Genomic DNA, 11,981 nt, shown 5'->3' with positions numbered 1-11,981 from the left:
GCTGCTGCTGCTGCTGCTGCAGGTGCAGTGCTATGAGGAGAGGAGACAACTCTGCTCCAGTCAGAGTATCAGCAATATGGGTGGTCTTTATTCTGAGCCTACGAAAACCTACCTAGGCACAGGCTATGGTTAAACTGGATGATCAAAGAGGAATTCAGGGTTCCTGAAGGGATCCACACACAGGATCTAAACCATAACCTGGATTAGTCTGGAGAAATCCTTATTCTGGGAAAGCAGAGGACCAAAGAGACAGGCCATGCTACCATCCCCACAGCTCCCTTGTCGAGACAGTGCGGCTGTGATGAATCAACCTTCCACCAGCACCTGCTCCCAGGATGTTACAAGTAGGGCTGTGGTGACTGAACTTAAAATAGTCTATCTCCTGACTTAGACTATGATTATTAATACATTTCAGTATATGCTAGTAGCATTATTAAGAACATTTCTGCTCTGCATTTGTAATAGACTTAGTACTTGCCAAGACAAGTACTTGCCAGGACAGCTCAAGTTCTTCTAACTCTTTATTGCAATAAGTCAAAAAAATACTGACGTTGCTTTGAAATCTAATTCCTGTGTCATGTATCAAGTTAAGTCCCAAGGCGCTATGTGCAATGTACAAATTATCACCTAATGGGATTTTTTAAAATTATAGAATTATTCAGAAGCCATAAAAGAAAGAGCAATCAACAAACCCATAGCAAGATATTTTCTTGCCCAGACTTACCATCGTTCATTGCTCTTTCCAGTCGCTTCAGGTCTAGCAGCATCTTTTGTTTAATGTGCCACGTGGGACCGAGAGAGCATAGCTGCATCCAGGCTGGATGAGACAGGCACACTAAGCAAGAGTAAACATGTCTGAATTTTGCTGGCTACTTTTGCCATCCTTGTTATCCTTGACAAGGGGGCTGTAAATCTACAGCTGTGGGTTAGCAGGAGGCAATATGGGACCCACCCAGCATAGTTGGAGGGAAAAAAGATGCATGGGTATTATGTATAGTTTGTTCCTTTCATTGGCTTTAATGTAGACTATAGTAGGCAGTTAAACGTCCAGCCTTGAGAGCAATTAGTGATCTCATTAGTAGTGGAGCACCAGCAAACATCTGGGGGAAAGCAGTAGCAGTTCTACTCTTCTCCTTGTCTCCTTTGAAGCAACTGGGTTTTCCCAGAGGGAGATCAGTCATATCACATCCCTTGCCTCCTAGGAGCTAGTGCAAACATCCAGGGTGAATCCGTAATGATTTCTTTAGGAGTACGTGGCCACACCACTCTTCCTGCAGCCTGCTGTATGCTCTTTGTTCATACTACGAATTCTTTTATTTGTCCCCTTCAAGTGACAGCTGTAAATGATCGTAAGTTTCTGGCAGCCAGGATTCACTGAGAATTAAATTCAGGGGTAGGACGCTGTCAGCTAACTGACTTCTGTGGCACTGTAGCTGTAATTTGAATGAATTACAGACCACAGTGTCCATTAGTTTGGGGGCCTGTGAACAAGAGAGTGGAACAAATTGGGGCAAATGGCTGAAATGTAATAGAGGTTTCTGCAAGTTTTTCAAATGTTGAGCGCCCATCTTCAGTGTGGTCATTTTGTGTGGCTAACAGCATTTCCATGTAAACTGGAAGCATCTTCTGTTGAAAGCTTTCTTTAGTATGAAACAAAAAGAATAATTTGATTGTACAATTAAATGAGGTTTATTTTGCTCTGTTCTAGCAAGGACTAAAATATCTAGGTTGAAGTTTCATAGCAGTTACCTGTGCACAATTTACACTCTGGGATTGGCAGCTTCTCTTCAGATGCTGAGAAGCAAGACATCCCCCCTCTCTTCCATGCTGCTTCTAGAGCACTGTGCCCCATGCTGATGATGCCAGGCAGATTTAATTGTGCATGCTCAAAGAGAAAAATGACATCCACGCTTGGGTTAGTGCTCTCTGTGGCAAGCTGACAAATCCCCCAGCTGTCAACTAACCTCAAAGGCAAGTGTACGTGGCTCCAGCTTATGTCTGCTTGCATTCTACCCATAGGCATTTATAACCTGAAACTCATATTGGCTGCAACACATTCAGACTGCTACTGTGAGAAATGTATGGTCTATTTTATGCATTTCAATCTCTAAGGGTGACCCACACTATTAAAGTTTATTTCTCAGACAGACTATAAGCAGGTAAAGACAGCAATTTTTTTGCATATGCGGCAAGGAAAATGCATGATGTTTATGTCTATGGATCTGGCGAAGTTGCTCATTGCTTAGAGAAAATAATTTATTTCTTGAGCTCATATGGATTATATTTATATTTTTATGTATTCATTTGGGTTACTGGCTGCCAGAGAACTGCATGCACACAAAATGGCCTTACGTAAGTGCCAATATATATGGGCAAATGCAAAGAGGCATGTGTTGCTAATGCAATATTGGAGTCACGGAGGAGGACTTCTGGCAGAAGCGTTGTCACTTGCAGTGCACTGCAGGCTGTCCGTCTAAACCGATCATTACCTGGCACCTATGCTCTAGTGAAATTATCAAACCAATCCGCAAATGGGCAAAAAGCCATCTTAACAGATGGCTTTGACTGCAGGTAACCAGGAAACCATGCATATACATTAAATATGGATTCAGAGATCATGGGTCTTATCCAGGAACATCAGAACAGCTGTCCATTTTGAGCTCCTCCATATACTGTTGAGAACATGTGCCATATCCATCAGACACCCACATAGGGTAGGCTAGAGCCAGCTCCTATGGTTCTGAGGAACTTTGTAGGAATTGCTTGGTTGGGCATGGCGTCAGCTACAGATTAATCTCATGTTTTGCAGTGAACTTTAAATTTGTATTAGAGAGACAAAGAATGACGTTGCATACACCTAATTTGCATGCCCAGATAAGGCAATGTCTCACCCAAATTTAGGTGATGGAGAGGGCCAACTTACCTGACATAATTGTCTAAGTTTCCTAAGTAGGCAGTGATAGAGAAAGGCTTTGGCTATGTGCAGCAAAAAGTCCCATGTATTTACATTTTGAATGCATTGTAGTCTTAGAACAGGATCTTAGAAATATCAGGAAATGCCAAATATCTCTGCTGACTCAGAATTTAGTTCACCAAGCTTTTCTTGTACTGAGCAGCCAGTGCTGCTGCTCTTTTTTGTAACAGTCTGATACTGAGGTACTCAGCTAGAAAGTGAGGATTCCTGGGTTCTTGGCCTCTTCAGTATAATGAACTGTGGATCCTGACCCCATGAGTCCAGATTGTGTGGTTCTTACCATGCTTTGAAGCTGAATCATAGCGCAGCTCACTCTTGTGAGGCCACAAAGAACACAAAGAAGCAGCAACTCCAGGAACTTCATACTACCAGTTATTTTTAAGGACTTAGTGCTTCCTTATGTACACAAGGGAGCATGTGGACGTGTCTGGTTTAGTGTCCAAAATTAGTATGCATCTGAAAACAAACAAACAGACAAAGGACCATATTCAAGTCACTTAGCTCCATCTAAAATTCATTGAGTCTTGTGCCCTATTGTCTGCGTATGGGTTTTCCAAAGCATGTATTCAATGGAAATTTTAAGCTAAGTGGGATTTAAACTGCCTGAAAATAGCCCCAATGCAGCAACATCAGGATTATGGGGAGACTCTGGCTTCAGTGAATCTGTGCAAATATGGAGCCCTTGAGCTATTTTACTGATGCTGGGAGCTGGGTAGGATGCAGAAGTGCTGCAGGAAATCTAATCCTGTTTTCTTTCTGCTACCTAAGCTTGAGAAGAGAAGATCTCAGGATGGGACATGCCTATGTCTGTGAATGTGGTGCTCTGTTTTGATAACACAGAGCTTCAAAGAATATTACGTGTCTGAGAGAGAGTATTTGGTAGTTCAGGCAGTGCAGACTGAGATTTCTAGGACCATAGGACCTCTGCATAAGTCAGCCATAAATTTGAATTACTTGGGACTTTTGGGAAGAGTTACAGAGAAAATAGCTACAAGAAGAGGATTTATTTGTGTGGCTACTTTTTCACTTAGTTAAAATCAAGGAATTTGATGGCTTAAATGCAAAGTGTTCATATGTAGTTGTTTTGTCTGTGGACTTAAGACATCTGTAGGTCTGTCCTAGTAGTAGCAACAGTACGTGGAAGATGGTCTGCTCTTCGCGTGATAAATGGCTAGCTTAACTGTGTAAGGAATGTGTGTATGTTATAAAATGTCATCTGTATAAGGAACCAAGTGAGCCCTATTAGTACTTCAAAGTGTCAATATTAAGAATTGTAATTATAATTTTAGACTAGACTTACATAACTCTGCATTCTTAAGGTAACTTGTATTTAACCTAAATTACTCTCCCCTTAACTATGGAGTTAGAATGAAATTCAGCTGTCACAGATAAGAGTAATGATATTTATTAATAGTGCAAATCATTCAAACACATGGAAAGAATTCAAACATGTGAAGCACATCAGGACAGGAGATCACAGTCCTTAAGGGACTGACTTATCCTTGACTGCTATGAGCCTTTATTATGCTAATGATAGATATATATTCCCAAAATCCGTTGCGTCTATCTATGCCTTACCCTTTGATTTCTTTATTAACTGTCCTCCCTTGTCACTACATATTCTTGTTAATTCAGATCAGGTTTTGCAGCTTGCGTCATACTTGCTATTTTTTACCAAAATGGTTTATTGAGTTCTCTAGCAGCTTATGTGCTTTTTCCCTCTTTGCCGCACCTCTCTACTGCTGCTGCCAGAAGGGCCCTGGGTGAGCTGCCACCAGTCTGACTCTGATGCTAATGGACTTCCTGTGTTTCTACAGCAGTCAAGGCAGCCTAATTAATCATTCCCAGCCAACATTAATAAACATATTTTTGGTAATCTGGGGTAAACATGTTCATGTACTTTAGAATACTGAAAGTTTTATCTGAATATGTAATTTGGTTTAAGGCACTTACATAAACATTACAGTTTATGGTGGCCTTGGTGTTACTGACTTTGCTAAGATTGTAAATCCTTGGTATTTCTAAAGTCAAGATGCAAGTTTAGGTGAATAGTCGTGGGTTATTAGCTCACCTACTGCAGTTCTTTGCAAACACTGACCACTGTGATACAAGTAGATGGCACCTTTAGTATAATCAGTAAATAGATAAGCTGTTTATAGGTAGTAATGTCTTTAAGGATATAAACAAGAGCAAAACAGATAGACTAATGTAGATTATCAGCTGATAGACTGGATATAAGATTATTAGAAAGCTGTAAGAAAAGATGAGCAGTACAGAACATTTCCCATGAGCTTGTTTTAATATGAGGAGTCAGAGGTTTGTTTTGAAACACAACGTACTACTGCAGTGTGTACCTACTTCATTATACTTTCTTCAGTACAGGTATATCTTGCAACATCTTGTGCTCTCTCTTGGGACTAGATATATATGAAACTTCAGCAGCATAATTTTGCTCTTGTGCTAGTTTCTGAATTCAGCTACAATTAAATATTCAGCAGGGTACTCTAGCTAAACTCATGTAGCAGTTACGAAAGATTAATTCAGTGTTATGTTTCTGCTTAATGAAGGAGTTGAACTGAGCATTTCTGTTGAAAATTTCAGATTTTAGGTTTAGAAATTATGATCTTTATTATGCTTTATGAATGGAACATAAGATAATTGATCTATACAGAGTTATAAATTTTTACTGAAATCTTTCTCTTTCAGGATCTCAGGATCCCATCCCAGCATCTTAATCGCAGTCTTCATGTACTTTGTTGTCTTTACCTTGCATTTCAAAATACATTGTAGATACTTCTTAACTGGACACGCAGTAAATAACCTGTAGAAAAACTAAGGGCATTGCATAGCACAATGGTGTAGATTTGCAGATCTTTCTGTATGTTTTAAATTTTATTTGGATTTTCTGTTTCATCAATACCAAGATTTTAAATGATATGTGTATCTGAGGAAGGAATAGCAGCTTTGTGGCAATTTCTGGTAGAATTCATTTATAAGTGTTCCAAAAAAAAGAGATGAGAGAGCAACACAATTGCAGTTTCTTTCCCTTGCTGATCCTTTCTGTCTTCTTATTTTTCCTTATCTTCCCCATATCTTTCTCTTACAAAATTTTCTTGCATTATTAATGAAGTGCAGTCCCAGCAATGGTGTGGAATCCAAAGGGTGAACTTCATCAGCAAGTGGGAAGTCCTAATCCTTGTAAAGCCAGTATGCATAATAGATGATACTAAGCAATCCACAGTAGATGGTACCTGTTCAGCAATTGCTGTAAATGTGACATCGGTGATTCTATCTGTGTTTTTCCCTCTGTGTTTTACACACGGCATTGATTTAGGAAGATGTCCGTGGCTTATTACCATTAATGTTAGAATAGTAGAAAAATGTGGAAAAGGATTTGGGGATTGGTGTGAACTGAAAGCCATTAACTGGTTTACTAGCAAATTAGGGATTTGATTTCAATTATGATTCTGCTGCAAGTATTACACACTTTATTGTATAAATGAGGTTTTTTTCTGAATTTCATTAATAGACTTTACTCCAGCTAGAAGAGAAATCATGACCAGACTAACACTCTCCTAGAACACAAAAGATCAGCATCATATCTTTAAATGCATTTCCTGGACCTCCTCAAGAGGGAGAAGGAACACTGATTCCATCTAACTGTTCGCTTGGTCTTTAACTTGGATAAAAAGAGGTGTCACTTGTACATCCTGGACAGTCACCCATCCAGGACAGCAGGCACTGTAGCACTGTAGTATTTTCAGACTCTTGCATGACAGTCAGTGGCAGTTGCTTGTGGAAGGATGGAGAAACTCAAGGGCTGAAATTCAATAATCCTTTATGTTTTGAAACACTAATTATCTGTCACACAGTTGTGCTGCCTCTGAGCCGGCTGATGCACTGGGCTCTTATTACTGTGATCATCAGGCAAAAAGCAGAACACAAAAGGAAGGAAGCTAAAGAAAAGGAACTTTTGACTGAGTCAAAGGTTACAAAATAAGTAAAAATTGCCCAATATTATGTATTTTGTATCAGTAAGAAAAGGAAATTCATCTGATGTTCTGTTTACTGAGTTTGCAGTGATAGAGTTGATACCCCGCACTCTTAGAATGGGCCTATTTTGTATCATTTAACAATTTTATATAGTAAACAGATCTTTGTTACTTATGAGCCCTAAAGAGAGAGCTCCTTCTCCTATCAAAAGTTGTTTAGTGGATAAACAGAATAATTGAAGGCTGCATTCAGTGATGCTAATTGGTATTGGATTAAATCATCTAATCAAATTACTCTACTGTAAATTCTGTATACTAAGGTGCAATGTAATGTGGAATTTGTGTTTTAAGTGCATAAAGGTAGCCAGGAGTGTCTGCCAAAAAATACAGAACGTACGTAAAAGGCATTTTTTTATGTAATTCCAAGTTTGAGATTGGTATCTTTTATGTGTGAAAGTCCATTTGCATCTTGTATACAGATTTCTTCTTGATGTATGCTTTGTGTTTATGCTTTCTATGCCTTGTGTGTTTTATTCTGTGTGTACATGTTCTTTGTGGCCACCTTCACTCCCCATATAAATTTGTCTGTCCATTTATTATAGGTACTTGTCCGCTCCCACTGTATGTTTTTTTTCAGCATGCAGGTGATAATGCAGAACAATTCACCCAAATGCCATCCATGTAATTTCTGGTTTGGGTGTATTGGCAGCTCAGCCAAAACACAAACTTTCAAAATAAAAAATTTAAAACACAAGATTTCTGGTTTGGGTGCTTTGATAGCCAAAATACAAACTTCCAGTAAGTTTTACCTTTTGCATTTTAGGATTATAACGATGAAATTCGCCAGGAGCAGCTGAGAGAACTGTCATATTTGAACGGTTCTGAGGATTCAGCACGTGGACGGGGCATTCGAGGAAGGGGGATCCGTGTGCCACCTGCAGCTCCTTCAAGGTATGGTAACCTGAACTATTATGCTAATGGCTTTAGAAAGTATAACCAATGGCAAAACAAACGTATCTAAAAAAAAAATAAAATAAAGAAAATCACGTAGACATCATGGTCAGTGAACCAGAATGTTTTCCTTCTGATAACTTGTATGGTCTATGTCATGCCTACAGTTCTATGACCTATAGTTCACAGGCTGCAGTGAGTGGTGTACAGATATCAAACAACAAATCAGAGCAGATTATCAAGCTGGTGAAAGGATATTTCCAGGAAAGAATATTGCTCTGTCGGCACAGAATCAGTGTGGTCAGTAGCAGAAGATTGATGGTCAATGAAATAGTATAGTCAGAAAAGGCTACATAGTCTGTGTGGAACTTTATTTGTGAAACAATTACTTTTTTTTGTTATGTGTACTATACCTATAATACATATATATTGCATTAGATGTTATCTATTGCATTGGTTAACAGTTTTATATGAATTTGACTGTCATCATCTAAAAACACTGATGTATGAATGTTTCTTGAATTCTTCCAAGTATTTTTGCAAATATAGGTAACAGCTCTGCTTTTTCATGAGGCCAATGTACTCTTTCAGACTCCTTTTTCACTGTGAACCTTTAAGAAATCTGTTGCCTTGGGCACCTAAGTTACCTAGCAACTTCTAGGTGTCCAAAGACATCATTTCAGGATAAGTCCTAAGAAATCCACTTTTATTTTAGAGGAAACAGGATATGAGGTACCTTATTTCATGCTGACAGAGGAGTTGTTCTTTGGTAATTGAACTGGTTGATATTGCTTATGACCTTTCTTTTTTCCCCTGAAGGTGTCCATCATGTTTTCTCTCAGTTCTTCTTGAATGGAATTTTTTACCAGTAATATGATGCACATACATAGGATTTCTTACACTTGGCATTCATGACCATCTTCCACACAAACTCTTTTTGGACTCAGAAATGAGTCTTCCTTACACCTGAGATATCTGAAGGGCTTGACTTAATAATAACGTTCAGGACATCACTGCAACAGACTGACAGCTTTTAAATTAGGTTCAAAGCATAATCAGTGGAGTGCTGGCTCCTGCAAAATACCCAACTGATTGTATCAGTTGCACAGATAAAGGATCTTGGATGCTTTGCCTATTTTCCAGTCAGATATCCCAGGAGAATATTAAAAAAAACAAAAAACAAACGCAACTGAAGTATTTAAGATAAATATTTATGATAATAATTTATGGTAATAGCATAATGATAGTTATGGTGGTGCAGTTGATAAGCTGGAGGGAAGGGATGCCTTCCAGAAGAACCTTGACAGGCTTGAGAAGTGGGCCATGTGAACCTCATGATGTTCAGGAAGAACAAGTGCAGGGTCCTGCACATGAGTAATTACAAGTGTCAGCTCAGACTGGAGTATGAAGGCATTGAGAGCAATCCCTAAGGGAAGGACTTGAAGATATTGGTATATGAAAAGGAGACAACGTGTGCTTGCAGCCCAGAAAGCCACCTATATACTGGGCCACATCAAAGAAGTGTGGCCAGCAGGTCAGGGAAGTTGACTGTCCCCCTGTACTCTGCTCTCATGAGACCCCACCTTGAGTACTGTGTTCAGCTCTGGAGTTCCCAGCACAAGAAAGTCATGGACGTGTTAAAGTGGGTCCAGATGAGGGCCATGAAAATGGTCAGAGGCCTGGAGCACCTCTCCAGTCAGAAAGCCTGAGAGAATTTGGCTTGTTCAGCCTGAAAAAGAGAAGGCTTAAGGGAGCCATATGGTATAGTTACAAGAACTTCTTTTTAACCAGTAACAACTTCTTCTGACTTACCAAGTATTTTACAGAAAGGTGAATATAGTATAAATACACGGGAAGATGCTAAACCTCTCTGCACTTTTCTGTATGCGCTGTTCTTTCTGCACAGTAGAGGAAAGCAGAATCCTGTGCTACACTTCCCTTGTGCTGAAGTAAATTAGATGGAAAGAAAAGTTCTCACTCTCCTTTTATACACTTGCTCTTCTTTGCCTTGCAAGTTTCTGCCATACTGCAGCATATTCTGCCAATCAGTTTCTCCCACCCACCAATAAACATGGGAATGAGAGTGATGACTGCTGTCATAAAATAGTTTGAGAGCAACAGAAAAAGTTTCTCACTTTCTTTTCCAGAATTACTTTGGAGTAACTCTGCAGCCCTGTGAACTATGGTGATACAGAATTTCATTAGTACAAGCAACAAGATGAGGTGTAAAAGGCACTGGGTGGCTTAAAAATAATGCTTTTCCATAATATGAGTTCTGCCTGAGATATTGCCTAAAAGTGCTTGACATTGTAGCTGCCAATGTTATATGACACTTTAAATACTAGTAAAAGTGTAAGAGCCTTTAAAATGCAGTAGCACTTTTGTGTCCTCCCTTGCCATTCACGCCAAGGTGATCATTCCTTTTTGCCGCCCCCAGGGGACGTGGTGGTGCAATTCCTCCTCCCCCGCCTGGTCGAGGTGCCCAAGCACCCCGAGGAGCACCGGTGACCCGTGGAGCCCTCCCTGTCCCACCAGTGGCGAGGGGCGTCCCCACACCTCGCGCAAGGGGCGCCCCGGCTGTCCCAGGCTACAGACCACCCCCGCCACCTGCACACGAGGCCTATGAAGAATATGTAAGTAACCACATGCATTCGTAACATGTGTGAGCCAAGGTCTGCGGTGAACATAGAGTACCTCTGGTCTGGAGAACTCCAGGTCAATAATTCCTTTGTCTCTGCTGCTTACACCTGCTGGTGAAATACAGTCTGGGCGATGCAGGGTGTCTCCAGAGCTGTGGTTTTGGTGATGTGGGTTCGTAGAATTGTTCACAGCACAGTTTTGGATATGAGAAGGTCATGCTGGGTAGATCTAAGGATGTTGTGAAAGAGCAATACAGATACTCTAAAGATTATATTATAATTAAAAGTCACTCATTACTGTAGGCAAGTTCTTAGGAATAACAGATAATATCCATTGTGAGAAAACGAATCTTTTGTTTTTCAAAAACCTTTTTGTTACATGTAAATATATATATGTATATTTGTATTCAGCATTGTGTTACAGATACATAACAAATAGAAATTCAGGTACTTTTCATGAAAGCTGATACAGTGATGCATATTTAGCAAACAGCGGAACTGTCACCTTTTCTTACGAGATGTTAAAAATAATTGTTCTGTAAACATCAAAGCTTTCAAGTCATCCTCATTAATGTTCCCTTCTGGAACTATCACCATAACAACAGATATCCAGGTAGAGAGTAAAGTACTATCAGTTACGACGTCTGACTTTTTCCAGCTGTGGCAAATCCAAGGGTGAAATGAACATCCCACCCATTCTGTAATTCTATCGTAAGAAGAACTGTTGAGAAGATACACTATAATTGAGAAGATGAAGTTTTATTCAATTAATAGTCTTAGAACAGAAAAAAAGTAAACTGAAACAGAAATTAATCTTTGTTGATAAAGCTTTACTCAACCATCTGTATTTACAGAGAGTAGATCACGGCCACTTCAGATCAGGGACACACATTCTGTTAATGCCAAGAGTCACAACTGAACAACAGCCGCAAAAAAAGGAAGAAAGTTACTCTCTGTTGTTATTTACCTCAACACAGTTTCCATCTTTAATGAGAAAAAGCTCAGCTAAAAAAGGAACTTAAAAAATATACCCTTCCTTGATAGTGTATTATACATTAGTATCAAAATGTATGAGACTTTCCCTTCTGTGCAGAACTGCATCTTTTCTTAATCCATAAGTGACAGATTTCAAAACAGAGCCCTTGTAATGTAAGATTAATATTATAAATTAAGTAAATATTTTCTTCTTTTTCTTCATTTGTTTGTTTTTCATCTACAATACTGGTAAATGTCCTAGGGTATTAAGCAGTTTTTCAGGAACGTTTCTTACACTTTTTATGGGTGGTAAATATATGGAAAGTAGGAGGAGAAGTTGAGGCAGCTGGATTATCAAGTTTGGGAAAGCATTCAGCCAGTTCCACGTTTTTTGAGGTGCTTACACTCTCAGGAGCACAAAATACACACACAGTGAAAGGAGTCTTTGTA

The 11,981-nt window shown here is 39.4% G+C and overlaps 1 protein-coding gene across 1 annotated transcript in view; it reads left to right on the top strand.

The window, feature by feature from the left end:
- LOC104413003 (KH domain-containing, RNA-binding, signal transduction-associated protein 2) overlaps nt 1-10,550 on the top strand; it is a gene marked incomplete at both ends in the record, with an annotated part of 56,025 nt that extends 45,475 nt beyond the window's left edge. Inside the window, 2 exons of the mRNA XM_010023884.1 lie at nt 7,790-7,917; nt 10,355-10,550. Of these exons, the coding sequence (XP_010022186.1) occupies nt 7,790-7,917; nt 10,355-10,550 (324 nt within the window). The remainder of the gene's footprint in view (nt 1-7,789; nt 7,918-10,354) is intronic.
- Nucleotides 10,551-11,981: the final 1,431 nt, after the last annotated feature.

This window comes from Nestor notabilis, unplaced genomic scaffold (assembly GCF_000696875.1).
Source record: "Nestor notabilis isolate BGI_N333 unplaced genomic scaffold, ASM69687v1 scaffold2131, whole genome shotgun sequence".
NCBI lineage: Eukaryota > Metazoa > Chordata > Aves > Psittaciformes > Psittacidae > Nestor > Nestor notabilis.
This window is presented reverse-complemented; position numbering and strand designations above follow the sequence as displayed.